At 54.8% G+C, this 13,025-nt stretch overlaps 1 protein-coding gene across 1 annotated transcript; it reads left to right on the top strand.

Annotated features, from left to right (window-relative positions):
- Positions 1-435: 435 nt before the first annotated feature.
- On the top strand, positions 436-8,952 carry AMN (amnion associated transmembrane protein; the record flags this gene model as incomplete). The annotated part of the gene is made up of 8 exons (XM_010073719.1): positions 436-671; positions 2,247-2,384; positions 2,497-2,605; positions 3,686-3,768; positions 4,765-4,951; positions 5,970-6,144; positions 8,461-8,563; positions 8,842-8,952. Coding segments are annotated over 8 exons (1,142 nt in total), but the record flags the coding sequence as incomplete, so codon positions are not given.
- Positions 8,953-13,025: the final 4,073 nt, after the last annotated feature.

Raw genomic sequence — 13,025 nt, 5'->3', positions numbered from 1 at the left:
GGCCTGCCGGGCTGCTTGGAAAATGGGCCATGAATCACCATACCCATTTTTATCTGGTTTAGCTGTTACTCAGCATTTGGGCTACATGGCTGTTTCCCCCCCTAACCATAAGGATAAGCTTTAAAGAAGGGGGGAGGAAAAATATCCTGTAGGATCTGGGGCTGGACGTCTGCAGCCAGAAATGGGGTCTGTGCTGAGCTGCTGAGACCCCAACCCTGAGCACTGGAAAGCTTTGCTGAGCCTCTTCTGGGCTCCGAGAGGTGTCTGCAGCAGCTGCCCGGGACAGCGATGCCGTGGACAGCCCTTTGCCCCCCGCCTGCAGGGCGAGCTCCTCTGCTTCGGGTGAGCTGTGACTGATTTATCAGCCCAGACACATCCATCAGGGCTGCGGATTTGGGTCAGGCTCATTCTAGACCTTTCCTGTTGCTTTCCCAGGTGAGACAGTGAGATTTGCCGACGCCGAGCACCATGCATGGTTCGACCCCACACTGTGGCAGGCTGTGTCCCCCAGCGAGGAGCTTGAGCCAAGTGGGCACATCTTTTCTGTGGATGAGGAACGTGTCCCGTGCCGCTACGATGATGTTATCTTCCAGCCCGAAACCTCCTTCCGGATAAACATCGACTCATCACAGCGAGTGATTAATCTCCGCAGCATCTCTCTCATGGGCCAGGTAACATGGGGATGATGAGAAACTGGCTCCGCACCTCCTCGTGGAAGCCCCAGAGCAGGACAGGAGAGAAAGGACCAGCCGGGATGGAGGAGAGGTGCTGCGTGTGGAGATGGGGTGCTCCCACGGTGCTGCAGCTGCATGGGCTGCTGCGGATGGTCTTGGTGATTATTTTTCTTCTCCCGGTTTATTGTCGCTTCCCTGCCTGCAGTGTGGAAGCACAGGCTATCTCACTATTCACATTAAAAAAAAAAAAAAAAAGGGCCAGTGTGCATGGTCAAACCACTGGCAAATGGCATCTTTTCCAGCACCCGAGGGCTGCCCCCTTCCTGGCCACCTGTCTGCAACTGCGCTGCTCAGGGACCCTCTGGGGATGCCTCCCTCCTGTCCCTGCCCTTAACATGGCCCGTAGGCCAGCAGACATCTCCCAGCTTTGCTTTAGTACTGCTCTTTAATTGATTGGAGCGATAATTATAGACATGCTGGCAGCCGGCTAAGCTTCAGCCCAGGAATCAGGCACACGACGAGCCCCGTCGTTCCCTGGTCGGAGGAGTGAAAGATCTCAGGTGCTGCAGCAGTAAACATGCTGCTTCCAGGAGTGGCAGATGCGGCAGACATTTCATAAGTTATTTATTATTTCTGCTGCTGCACTGCCTGAGATCTGCCATTTTGGGGCCAGTCATTAGGCTTTTGAGTAATAACCTCAGTCAGTGTCCAGGTGGGTGCAGGCGACTCTGGAGAAGGCAGGACCCTGATGGAGCTCGCTTAGGACACAGGTAGCCCTGAGGATGCAGAGGTGGCTGGTCCTGGGTGCTCAGAGTGATACCAGTCCTGCTGATGCCCAGGGACCACCCCACAACACAGCATCCCCCACAAATCCACCCCCCTCCAGGGACTGCAGCTGGCCCTGCCCAGGGGTGGAGGCTGCTGCTGAGCGATGAGATGGAAGGAGAAGGTGCTTTTTATTTTTGTGATTATAGCATATTTCCTAAAAACTGACCTTATAAGCTACTTTTTGTCCCTTTGTAGCCAGCCCACTCCTTGCTCTGTGTGGGGTATTTTCACCCCAGGGCCTGAGAAATCCTTCTGCTGTGCCAGGGCATGGAGAAGCCTCCCATGAAAGGCCATGGGTGAGGGACTTACCCTTGGCTTGGTAGGACCAGGCTGGTCAGTCCAGCTCAGCCTTTACTGAATGCCAAGCCCACTGAAATGCTTCCCAGATTGAAGGAAAACACCTTGGAATCAGCCCTTTCCTCCCACACCTAGAAGCTGATAAATTGAATTCTCTGGTCCAGCAGAAAGAGGGAAAACAAGAAGAAAAATAGCCCAGCCGTCTTGTGATTTATGCTTGGTCCTTTTCTTTTGGTTTTAAATTAGAAAGGGTTTTTCTGTTGGCACCGTGGAAAAGCCTGAATGGGTGTAGTGGCAGGATTCTCTTGCTGCTCTCACCACCTATGAGTTGCTGGCTGGCAGACGTGGACGTGGCACCAGGCATCCAGGTGACACAGCCGGTGCCTGGGGACAGCACTGGGACCTGGCTGGGAATACTCACCTGCTTTGCTGCTCTTCTTTGCTCAGGAGTTCAGCAGCCCCGAGGCCTGGGCTGGGTACCTGCGGGGTCCCTCTGCTCCACTGCAGTTTCACGGCAATGGCACTCTCCAGGTGACGGGCACCAGCTGTTCCGACAAGTCTGGCTGTTCCTGCGGGAATGCTCCGGTGAGTCCTCCCATTGCAATTTAAGGGGGTCCCATTGCAATTAAGGGGGGGTGCCATTGCAATTTGGGGGGTAAGGCGTAAGAGGGACTGACGCTGCCATGCTCTCCTTTAGGATGGCCACCGCATCTGCGCAGCCCTGCTCAGGGCGTCGGGGAGGCAGTGCCCAGCACTGACGTGCCAGAGCCCTTTGCAGCCCCTTGGCCACTGCTGCGAGGTCTGCGGTGAGTGGGGGGCATGGCCCTATTCTTCCTCCTCTCTGTGCCAGCCGCCCCAGCCCCCTTCCCCTGGGGGGAAGCTGGGTGGGGGGATGCTGCTGGTTTGGGGTCCAGGCACTTGTGGGCTGAAGTTTTGCTGTAGCACTGCTCCCCTGAGTCCCATCCACATCCCATAAGTCACCCTCCCAGGGCATCTCTCTGAAACATCAGCCTGGCTTTTGGGAGCCTGTTCTGAGTTGCACCCGTTTGTCCCTGCCTCTGGTTTATCCTGTCAGGATGTCACAGTTCGTCAAGCTAATAGGGCTCTGCTGAGTTTATGCAGTGGAAAACACTCAGAGGAAATGCACCTTTTCCACTGTAATGTCAGCTTTCCAGCAGCAAGTTTGTTTCATTTCATTTAAAATAAAAACATGCAAATTGACAGTATTCCCTCTGCAGTGGGCACTTCTCCATTAATCTACCTGGAAGGCTGTTAGGGAGAATTTTTCATGCACAATTGTACCTAGATATTTGGTATGTCATACCAAATGCATTGAAACAGCACCATATGTTTCTGCAACATGCTCCTAGAAGCAGAACCTCTTAAAGCCTTTAGGACAATTTAATATTTCAACAAATGCTCACTTGTATTTTCCCAAGGAAAATATTTGACCCAATGACTGCAGGGCAGCAGTACGGGGAGCACAGGTGTCCCCCTCCTCTCTGACCCCCCTCCAAAGCCAGGGAAGAGTTGCTGAATTTCAGCCTTGCAGCCCCGAAAACCCAGGCACATGCAGAGCTTCCCGGGTAGGGGGGACATGCAGGAGAAAGGTTTCCAGGGCAAGCCTCTCTCTGGAATATGGTGAAAACCAAAGCCTTTCACCAAATCCAGGTGATAAAAAGACCAGCAAGAGAGGGAGAGGTTTCTTGGGGCAGCGCTGCTCAGGCAGGACTGTGGAGCTGCCTCTCCTGAGCCCTGCCAGACAAGTTGCACGGAGGTACTGGAGGGTCCCCAGTGCCTTTCGTGGCAGTTGTAGCTGTACTGCTGCAGCAGGTCTCTGCCCAGGCTCAGTGACAATGCCGTGTCTCTCTGTTTTCGGGCTGCAGGGGCCACCATTAGCCTGGATTTCACTCCTTATTTTGACCTGCAGAAGTACCGGGACAGACTGGTCCAAGCCTTGCTGAGCCAGGTATGTCAGCCCACTGTATCAGAAGCATCTAATGAAACCACAAGCCACCGGCCTCGTCTGCCAGTGACTCAGTGCTGCTGGGGCCGTCTGAGGGGTCATGGGGTTCCCGTGATGCAGGGGGCTCAGCCTCTCTCCCCAGCACCTCCAGGGCTCATCCCCTACATTTGGTCTCTTGGATGTGCCAACATGCCAGGGGGACTGGTGCAGCCTCCCTTGCTCCCCACCACAGCCGCACTGCCCCTCTCAACATGGGGCAGGAACAGCTGCTGGCGTGCAGATGGGGAAGGATGCAGGGGGGAGTTGCTGGAAAGCCTGGTCCAGAAAGCATCGGAGGTCAGCCCAGGGGTCAGGTTGAGATAACATGGGAGGTCAGCCCATGCGGTTGGGATCAGGCAAAGTTGTTGCAGTGCATCCCACAGGCTCTGTGAGATCATTCCCAGTGCTGGACTGATTTTTATTCCCTGTTAGGCAAGCACTGGCTAGGTTGCCGGCACTGGTCAGCACTTAGATGCATGCTCTACAAGGCATCACTCCTCACTGCTGTTCGTCAGATGCAACATGACATCCCTCCTCCCGGCTGGGAGCTGCTGGGGGGCGGAGGCGTGCTCCGAGTTACCCTAGGGGGATCGATATCAGAGTATTGCTCTATTGATCCCGAGCTGAAGCCTGCTGCCTGCCTTCCTTACAGCTGCACGTGTCTTAATACAGCGTTTAACGGGTGTGCTACATGGAATTGCTTTCTCGGCGTGCTCGCTTCCGCAGGGGGAGGCTGCATGCTGGGTGCTGGTCACGGCTTGGAAGGGAGAGGAGATAAGAACCTCTCATTTGGGAAACCCAATAGCACTGCGGTAACAGGGATGGCAGCTCTGTGATGGGCCTCACATGAAGATTTATAGGTGGGCCTTGCTGCTGCATCCATCGTGGCTGTCTATAGAGGTGATTGATTTCTGCCTACCGCTCCCATGGGCTTTATGTATTGCCTTGTGTTTTGAAAAGCCCAAGTATGCTGGCGTGCAGATGGCCATATCCAAGGTGGACAAAGCACAGACCTTCCTGGGAGTCATACCCCGAAGCTCCACTCCCCTCATCCAAATCGTGCTGATCGATGATGGGGCAGGAGTGCAAACCGGCACTGCTGCGGAGCAGCTGGCAGCAGACATCATGGAGCACATCACACAGCACGGTAACGCCACTGTCCTCCTTGGTGGGTCCCCCAGGGGTACAGCCCCATGTCCCTGCTCTTTCACCAGGGAATCACATGGGAATTAAGTGGCGCCTTCATTGGGGCTCCCTGAGTTGGACACTCCTGAAGTCCTTGTCCTCGTCAGTCTAGTCTGGCACAGCTCCAAGCCTTCCTGGTACACACACACTGTTTCTGATGGTTTCAGCAGTGAACTTTGCTTACCCGGAAGTTTTACCATTTTAATCATAGTAGTACAGTGGGGTGAGCAGAGCCGAACTGCAGGATCAGAATTACCAGGGTTGGCAGGGACTTCTGGAGACTATTTGTCCCCACCCCAAGAGCAGGTTCCCCAAGGCTGTGTCCAGTTGTGTTTTGAATTTCTTCATGGATGGAGACTCCACAACATCTCCAGGAAATCTATCCCCATGATTGACCACCTTTGCAGTAAACCAGTTTTTTCTTATGTTTAAGTGAAATTTACTGTATTTCGTTTTGTGCCTGTTGCCACTAACCCTGTCACTGGGAAACACTGAGAAGAGCCTGGCTCAGCACTCCAGCTGTGTCTCCAGGGCAGAGCAGAGGGGAAGGGTCACCTCCCTTCGTCTGCTGGCAACTCTCCTCCTTATGCAGCTCTGGGATACCTTCCATGCCGTGTCTGGCTGTGGTCAGCTTGGTGCCCATCAGAACTCCCAGGTCCCTCTCTGCTGAGCTGCTCTCCAGCCAGAATGCTGCACGTGGAGGCAGCTGTATAAGCTGGCAGATGCCAAGGAACGTGCAGATGACAGCCAGGGGACCTGGTGGGTGTGTGGGTAGCAGACCCACATGGGCTTGTCCCAGTTGAGCCCACCCAGCTGTGTGTCCCACGCCCCATCCCAGGGAAAGGTGCTCAACCAGGCCAGCAGTGCCAGACCCAACCACAGGCTCCTTCTGCCCTGTGCATGAGTCACGGCTGTGTGCGGGTGTGGGAATGTGTTGCCCTGGCCAGTCCTCACCCCTGTTTCTTCCTACGCTTTCCCAGGTGAGGCGCTTGGCATCTCAAGTGCCAAAATGGAGGTGGCCTCTGGCAGCACTTTGAGCAGGCAAGTGGGAAGCTATGCATCAAGCAAGATCACAGCAGGGACGGTCTCGGGGCTGCTCTTCAGTCTCCTGTTGCTTGGAGGGATCCTCTTTCTCTACAGAAAAGGAAAACTAAGGTAGGGATTGGGTTTCTGATGGCAGTGTATTGCCAGGTTTCTCCTACTTAGGCCAGCTGTCACCCCAGGCTGTCCTTCCAGCTAGCTTGGTGGCACAGGGACATGCAGGGTGGTGGGCATGGCCAGGCAGTCTGCTATACCCAACATTACTGGTTCATAAAATCACAGAATTGTTTGGGTTGGAAGGGACCTTTGAAGACCACCTAGTTCCAACCCCCCTGCCGTGGGCAGGGACACCTCCCACTAGCCCAGGTTACTCAAAGCCTCATCCAGCCTGGCCTTGAACACCTCCAGGGATGGGGCATCCACAGCTTCTCTGGGCAACCTGTGCCAGTGCTTCACCGCCCTCATGCTAAATAATTTCTTCCTTATACCTAGTCTCAGTCTACCTTCTTTTAGTTTAAAACCATTGGCCTTGTTGTTCCTCATGGTTTATTGGAGGTGAGGTGGCTGAAACACAATTTTATACTCTTGGACTGGTACTTCAGCCTCCTCCAGGGCCAGGAGGAGTTGCTTCTTGGCATGGTGGGGTGTGCTCTGGCAGGAGCAGAACTTCTGCAGCTCGGCTGGAGCTCTGCACAGCCTGGTCAGGCTGCTCAGTCACATCTCCTGTTCCTTTTAACCATTAGTTTGCAGCCCTGCCAGGGAGTGGAGGACTGAAACTGCCAGCTGATAAATAGAAATGCATGAAAATAGCTCAAAACACTCATCCTGCAGCTTAGTAGCCATGAAAGAGAATGACAGCATCCAGAGGCAAATGCAGCTTCTAGGGCATCAGTTGCTCATGCTGCATGGAGAGCCCTGTGCAAGTCCCAGGGGAGGGATGGTGGGTACATGGCACCTGACCACACTGCAGCTGGTGCCCTTTCTGCATCGCCTTTTCCCCTCACAGCTTGGAGATGGGCTCCAGCAGTGCAGACGGCATCCCGGCGGTGCCCACAGCAGGTGCTCAGGGCACCTACCTTCATGTGCAGGGTTTTGCAGGGTTTATTGGTGGACGTCTTTGTGTGTGAGGTCATCTGCTGAGCTACTACTGCTCATCTCACCTACCTGACTGTGGGCAAGCAGGACGGACCCTCCGTGGGGCAGGACATGCTTAAATTTGCACATGCAAAGTGCACTGATGTCTGCCAGGGGATGCTGAGCTTCCCAGTGCTCGGGATGGCCATGTCACAGGCTCATAAGTCTGGTTGTTTCTTCCCTCCCTGTTCCTCTGCCAGAGTTTTCTCACCACGCAGCAGTGGCCATGTCCAGGGATGCTTGTCCTGCCACTCTGCACGTGCTGACATGACATTTCCTAGCAATAAACCCGCGCCTTCATTTAATTTCTAAATAAAACTCCCAGCCCCGTAATTGCTACTTGATGATTTATCTTCCACTGACACTTCCTTGGATGCTGGACAGGCCTTTGAAACCGGCTCTGTCAGCAGAGGGAGGGAAGTTCTCGTAGCTACAGGAGACGGAGCTGAACCTGATCCCAGGGCACGTCCCCAGCTGACCTGCTCCTGCTGTGTGTCGCTGGGTGGCTGCAGGGCAGGACCCTTTCGGGAAGCACTGCTGAGCATTGTGTGGAGGCATTAGATATCAGCAGGGATGCTGCAAATTAGGCAGGAAGCTCTGGGAGCCTGCAAACAGTCTGCCTCCATGCAGTGGAACTGTCCTGACCACTAGTGAACCAGTGAAGTTAGCTTGTTGCCAGTAAAAAGGGCCTGTCACAGCCTCCCTGCAGATAGCACAGCTCCTCTGATCACATCTATAGAACCTGTCACAGTGTTGAAGTACCGGTGGGCTCCCAGGACCTGCATGATGTGTGTGGACCCACTGCTGAGCCCACCCGCACCAGGTGCCTGGTGCAGGGGTTGCTCCTCCGTAACTGGGACCCTTAGGATAAGAGTAATGAAGAAAATAGTAAAAGCAGCGATGGTGATTAAGATGATAAAATGATAACATAATAAAAGTAACGATAAAAGTAATTAGTGCTTGTTGAGATTGCAGTGGGAACAGGTGTCAGCTCTGTGGCAATTCATTTTAGGCCACAGGGGGAGAGCGATGGCTCCGAAGCAAAGCCTGTGCTAGGGTTGTCTGCCTCTGACAAACTCTTCCATTCGGGATGCAGGTCCCAGACCTCCAGACTTAATGGTTTCTGCTGGATATGGCAGCCTTTCCTTGCGAAAGGATACAAATATCCAATTCAAAGACAGCCTGAAACTTTGCCCCTGTATTTTCCCATCCACCTCTTGAAGATGCAGGATTTCAGCTGGGGGAGGGGCTGGGATGGGAGGGATGCGGGTGGGTGATGCCCAGGTCTCTCCACAGGTTGCCCACCCTGCGCGTCCCCCGGCCCTGGGACAGAGCGGAGGACCTGGTGTCCCCTGCACCAGGCAGTGACAAAGGCTTCGACAACCCCATGTTCGACGTGGTGAGTTGCCAATGCCCAGGGACACAGGGATGCTCGGGGCAGGAGGTGGTGGGGCCCCAGCCAGGACCCTCTCGAGTGCCAGTGGGGTGCAACACAAGGTGCAATGCCCCTGGCAGGGCTTCTCCTTTCCCCAGGCCAGGAGGGGTTTGTGGGACAGTCCCATCCTCCTGTGGGTCACCAGCACTTCAGCTGCCACAGGGACCCAGCGCTGTCTGGGTTTTGCCAAGGATTTTGTTTCCCTTCCTCATCAGTCGCTTTTCCCTCCCTCACTGCTGCAGGAACCACCAAGTGTTGATCCTGGAGAGGAGACAGGGCAGGAGACGGCTCCCAAAGACCACCAGGTATTCTACCTCAACCCTCTGTATGATGCAAGTGAGACGGAGACCTGATGCCATGGCCTCACAGTGGGGACAGCCACCACCTCCCTGGGGACACCGCCGCCTCTCCAGCCCTCACAGCCCCTCACATTGCTCCTGCTGGGATCTCAGCCACAAGCAGATCCCACCTGAATAAAAGTGTCCATGCGGTGAAGGAAACCACAGCAAACCTTCGCCGTTTGGGCTCAGCCACACAGGCATGACCTCACTGATGTTGCTTCTGGGTTTTAAACTGTATTTTGCAAGTATCAGTCCTTTTTATACAGTTCAACGTTGAGACATGGGTCTCAGGTGATATCTGGGGAAGCCAGGGTGTAACTCAGCACCCTGTGCTTTAGCCAGCACCGTGCTGGGGTTGCCCAGGGCATGCAGCAGGCTGAGGGATGCATCCTTGGATGCATGATGGAAATTCAGTGCTCAAAAGCATTTCAAAATGTGGCCTGGAGCCTTCAGGGCTTGAACTCATTAGTTGGGTTTAAAAGGAGATTATTTTGCTTTCCAGCAGCATGTTTGGTGCTGGGAGATCTCTGCACAGGGTCCTCTGTTCCTCCTCTCGGAGACCTGGCTCCCGTCCCCTGGTTGTGGGCACTGGGCTTCGTCCTTCCCCATCCCCTCCGCTGAGCTGCCTGAGCTTTCTCCTTTCTGCAGTGCCCAGCCAACAGCGGTGAGACCCTCTTGGACCTACCTGGGAGTTTATCGCGTTATTCCCTGCAGCGAGAAAGCGCATCCTCTCGTGGTACAAGGGGAAGGAGGTTTGGTGCCAGTGTCGGGGGTCTGCTGGGAGGGATGCAGGCAGGGACCTGGTGGCTGGGGACAGCCGCTCTGGCCTGGCTCTAACGACAGTTGGGGTAGCGGCAGCGCTGAAGGGCCTTGTTAGCGGTGGCGTCTGCGGCCTGGTGTGTGTCAAATACCCTCATCTGCCTGCAATGTCAGGCAGCACTTCATTAATGGAGCAGGTCTGATGGGTGAGGCTGAAATTATGGAGATGTATGCAAATTTATGCAAATTTACACTCTACTGGGTTTTCAGTAGGGCTTGTTGGCATATTCCATAAGGAAGCAGCTATTTTAAGTTTATTATATTTTGTTCTAGTCTCTGGAAGACATAATCCTCTCTCAAAGAGCTGGGAATTCATCATTAGGTGCATCAGAGTCCTCTCAAAGGGTGACGAGCAGCGTGCAGAGATGGGACCAGCCCTGATGCCCCCTGACCACAGAGAGCCCCTGGTAATGGGCAGTGCTGGCAGGCAGGGCACAAAGCTCAAACCAGGGAGGGCACAAAGCACAAGCCAGGCAGGACACAAGGCCACCTCCAGGCCCCGGCTGTTGCCATTGCTTTGGGAGCTGGGGCAGAGGCAGGACTGGGCAGGAGGTCTGCGCCGGGGGCACGGGGTGGGGATTTCACCATGCAGTCTCTCCTGAGAGCATCCCTCCAGCAGCACAGGGATGAAAGGAGCCTGCCCTGGCACGAGCTGCTGCTGCGGCTGTCAGGCACTTGGTGCTGAATTAAACGGTCACCAGCCGGGTCAAAATGCAGAGGAACCATCACCTGCTGCAGGTGCTGGATGGCACTGGCAGGTTGGGAATACCCAAATCCCATCATCCTGGAACAAGTGCATCGCTATGGAGAACAGTGGCCCAGGGACAGGTCCCCAAAACTCACCCCACAGCCCATAGTGCACTCCATGACGTGAACCCAAGGGACACTCACGAGGTCAGACAACACCCCACGGCTGGGGGCCAGGGTGGACAGGGTGCAGCACGACCAGCCCATGCATTGCTTGCCGGCAAGACGGTGATGCCACAGGGTTACCATGGTGCCTGTGAGAGCATCCGCAGCATCTGCTGGCTGCCGGCCCCACGTCGCGCTGGGTCTCACTGCAGAGGGGAGGCATTCGTATCTGTACGGGTGTCACTTGCTGCCTGTGAGAGCCTTTTTGTGCTCTTTTCCCCTTTCAAATCAGTTCATTGCAAGTGACTGAAGCTTCTTTAGCTTACAAGCCTTTAACTGGGCATATACACGATTTATTTTTCCCCAGCTGAGGCTGACGCAGTGCTGCATGCTGCCGTCACACCAGGCAGCCCATCACCCCAGCTCTTCCCCATGCAAGGAGATGGCTCAGGGCCATCCCCCAAGGAGCCCCTTGCTGATTCCCTCCCTCTGCTGTTTTTGGGCCCCTCACTCGGGCATCGCGAGAGGTCTCGGTGGTTGCATCCCCGTGACGTGTGCTGAAGGTGAGAGGCAGGAGCATCCCGTGGCCGCGCACCAGAGGAGGGGAAAGACAACCCAGCAGCAACAGAGTCCATCGCGCAAGATGGTGGCAGGATGGTGTCTCTCCCCTGTGAGTAGTTGAGGACATCAGCTCTGCATCCCGCCTGAGCACACGGGGATTTCAGCCTGTGCCCGTGCAGTGGGACAGCCTCCGGGGATGTGCAGCTGACGGCACAGCCGGTGGGGAGGGGGCAGCCGCCCCGCAGCATGGATCACTGCCTGGTCACCCCTCTGTATTGGGGTGTATGGATTTGCTGCTGGCGAGGCTTCATTTTTAAAATGCATTAGCAGCTTGAGGTCACTTACAATAGAGGCTTTAATGAAAGCAGAGATCAATTTTTGTCAGCGCGCTAGCAGAGCACATTCTGTACTTTTCCTTCAGGAGCCCTGTTCGCTTGTTCGCACAGAAAGCATCACAGGGAGGGGGGAGCTCTGCAGAAAAAAATGAAGCAGCAGCGTGAGTTTGCGATGCCGGGGGCCAACAGCTGTTGGAAAACCAGCTGTATCCTCGATCACTACCCTGCGCACCAGCACGCAGACAGCCCATGGTGCAGGCAGGGTAACACAATGAATGGGCTTTGGTACAGAAGAGTCTCTCCTGCCTAAATAAGGAATTTAATTTGCAGACATCTTTGTTAGGCAGCGCATTAGATGGATGGTTTATGACACTGAGGCCGTGTATGGCATGGCTGGGCACCTGATGGCTTTGTTTTGCTCTTGGTCCCAAGAGTCAAGGGTCACCTGCTGTTACAGACTAATGCAAGATGCATTAGTGTTAATGGCAAGATCTCAGGAATCACTGTTTCCCAGGGTCTTAAAAGAAAAAGCAACTTGCCCAATATTGATGGACACCAACTCGTACCATTGTCCCTTCCCTCCACACTCTACAGTCACTCACAGAAGTTCTGCAAATCTGGATTCAGACAGTGGAGCAGGCAGCAGTGCTCAAAATATCACCGAGTCTACACAGACTTGGCCCAGTGCATTTTTAAAATTTTCTTTATTTTTTTTTTAGCAGGAGGTAGCAGCAGGGAAAGGGAGGGGATTTGGCAGGGGCTGACAACTCTGGAGTGCAGGAGCCGGCCAAGGCACTGCGGGGTGGCAGCCTAGCTGTGGCCATCTCCTCCATCAGCACCCAGGGCTCCGCGCTGCTCTTCCTTAGGGGACTGCAGAGCAGGGATTGCGTAAGAAACACGAAAGCAGGCGATGCTGCAAAAAATCTGAGGGTTTTATCTATGAGAAAACAACTAATAAAGCTGCATAAACCTGTGCAGTCAGGTGACAAAAAAGTGCTGCAGCTTATTGGGGAGCAGGGGAGATATTTGCTGCAAGGACGGGGAGCGGGCTGATTCCTGGATTCATGTTCCTCCTCTGGCCGGAGCGCAGCACTGCAGCTCTCGCTTGCTGAGCACGTCCTGCTGTCTTCTGCTCCTGTCCTCAGCTAACCCCACCAGCAACGCTAGTCTGAGCATCATTCACCACTGGGACAGGCTCTGCCAGCGTTTGGCTTTCCCTGGTGTCCTGCAACAGCGGTGCAGCTGATGTCTGGTCTCGTCCTCACCCCACATCCCCAGAAACACGCTTAGGAGGGCTTTGCAAGGGAGCACAGAGATCGTGCTGGCTCTTTCCAACCACTGTCCCTTACCTCCTGCCTCCCTGACGTGGTGTCCATGCCTGTGGCACCCCTTCCCCTGAACCAGAGCTCCTCCAACCCCATGCTGCCGCAGTGCCCAGCCTGCTGTGAGCCTGAGGCTGTGGGGCAGTAGCCACAGCTCTTGCCCCATGAGCTGCAGGGAGCCTGAGGCTGCAGGAGG

The sequence above is a fragment of the Pterocles gutturalis genome, unplaced genomic scaffold (assembly GCF_000699245.1).
Source record: "Pterocles gutturalis isolate BGI_N339 unplaced genomic scaffold, ASM69924v1 scaffold34972, whole genome shotgun sequence".
Lineage (NCBI taxonomy): Eukaryota > Metazoa > Chordata > Aves > Pterocliformes > Pteroclidae > Pterocles > Pterocles gutturalis.
Note: the sequence above shows the minus strand (reverse complement) of the source record. Positions and strands in the feature narration are given on the sequence as shown.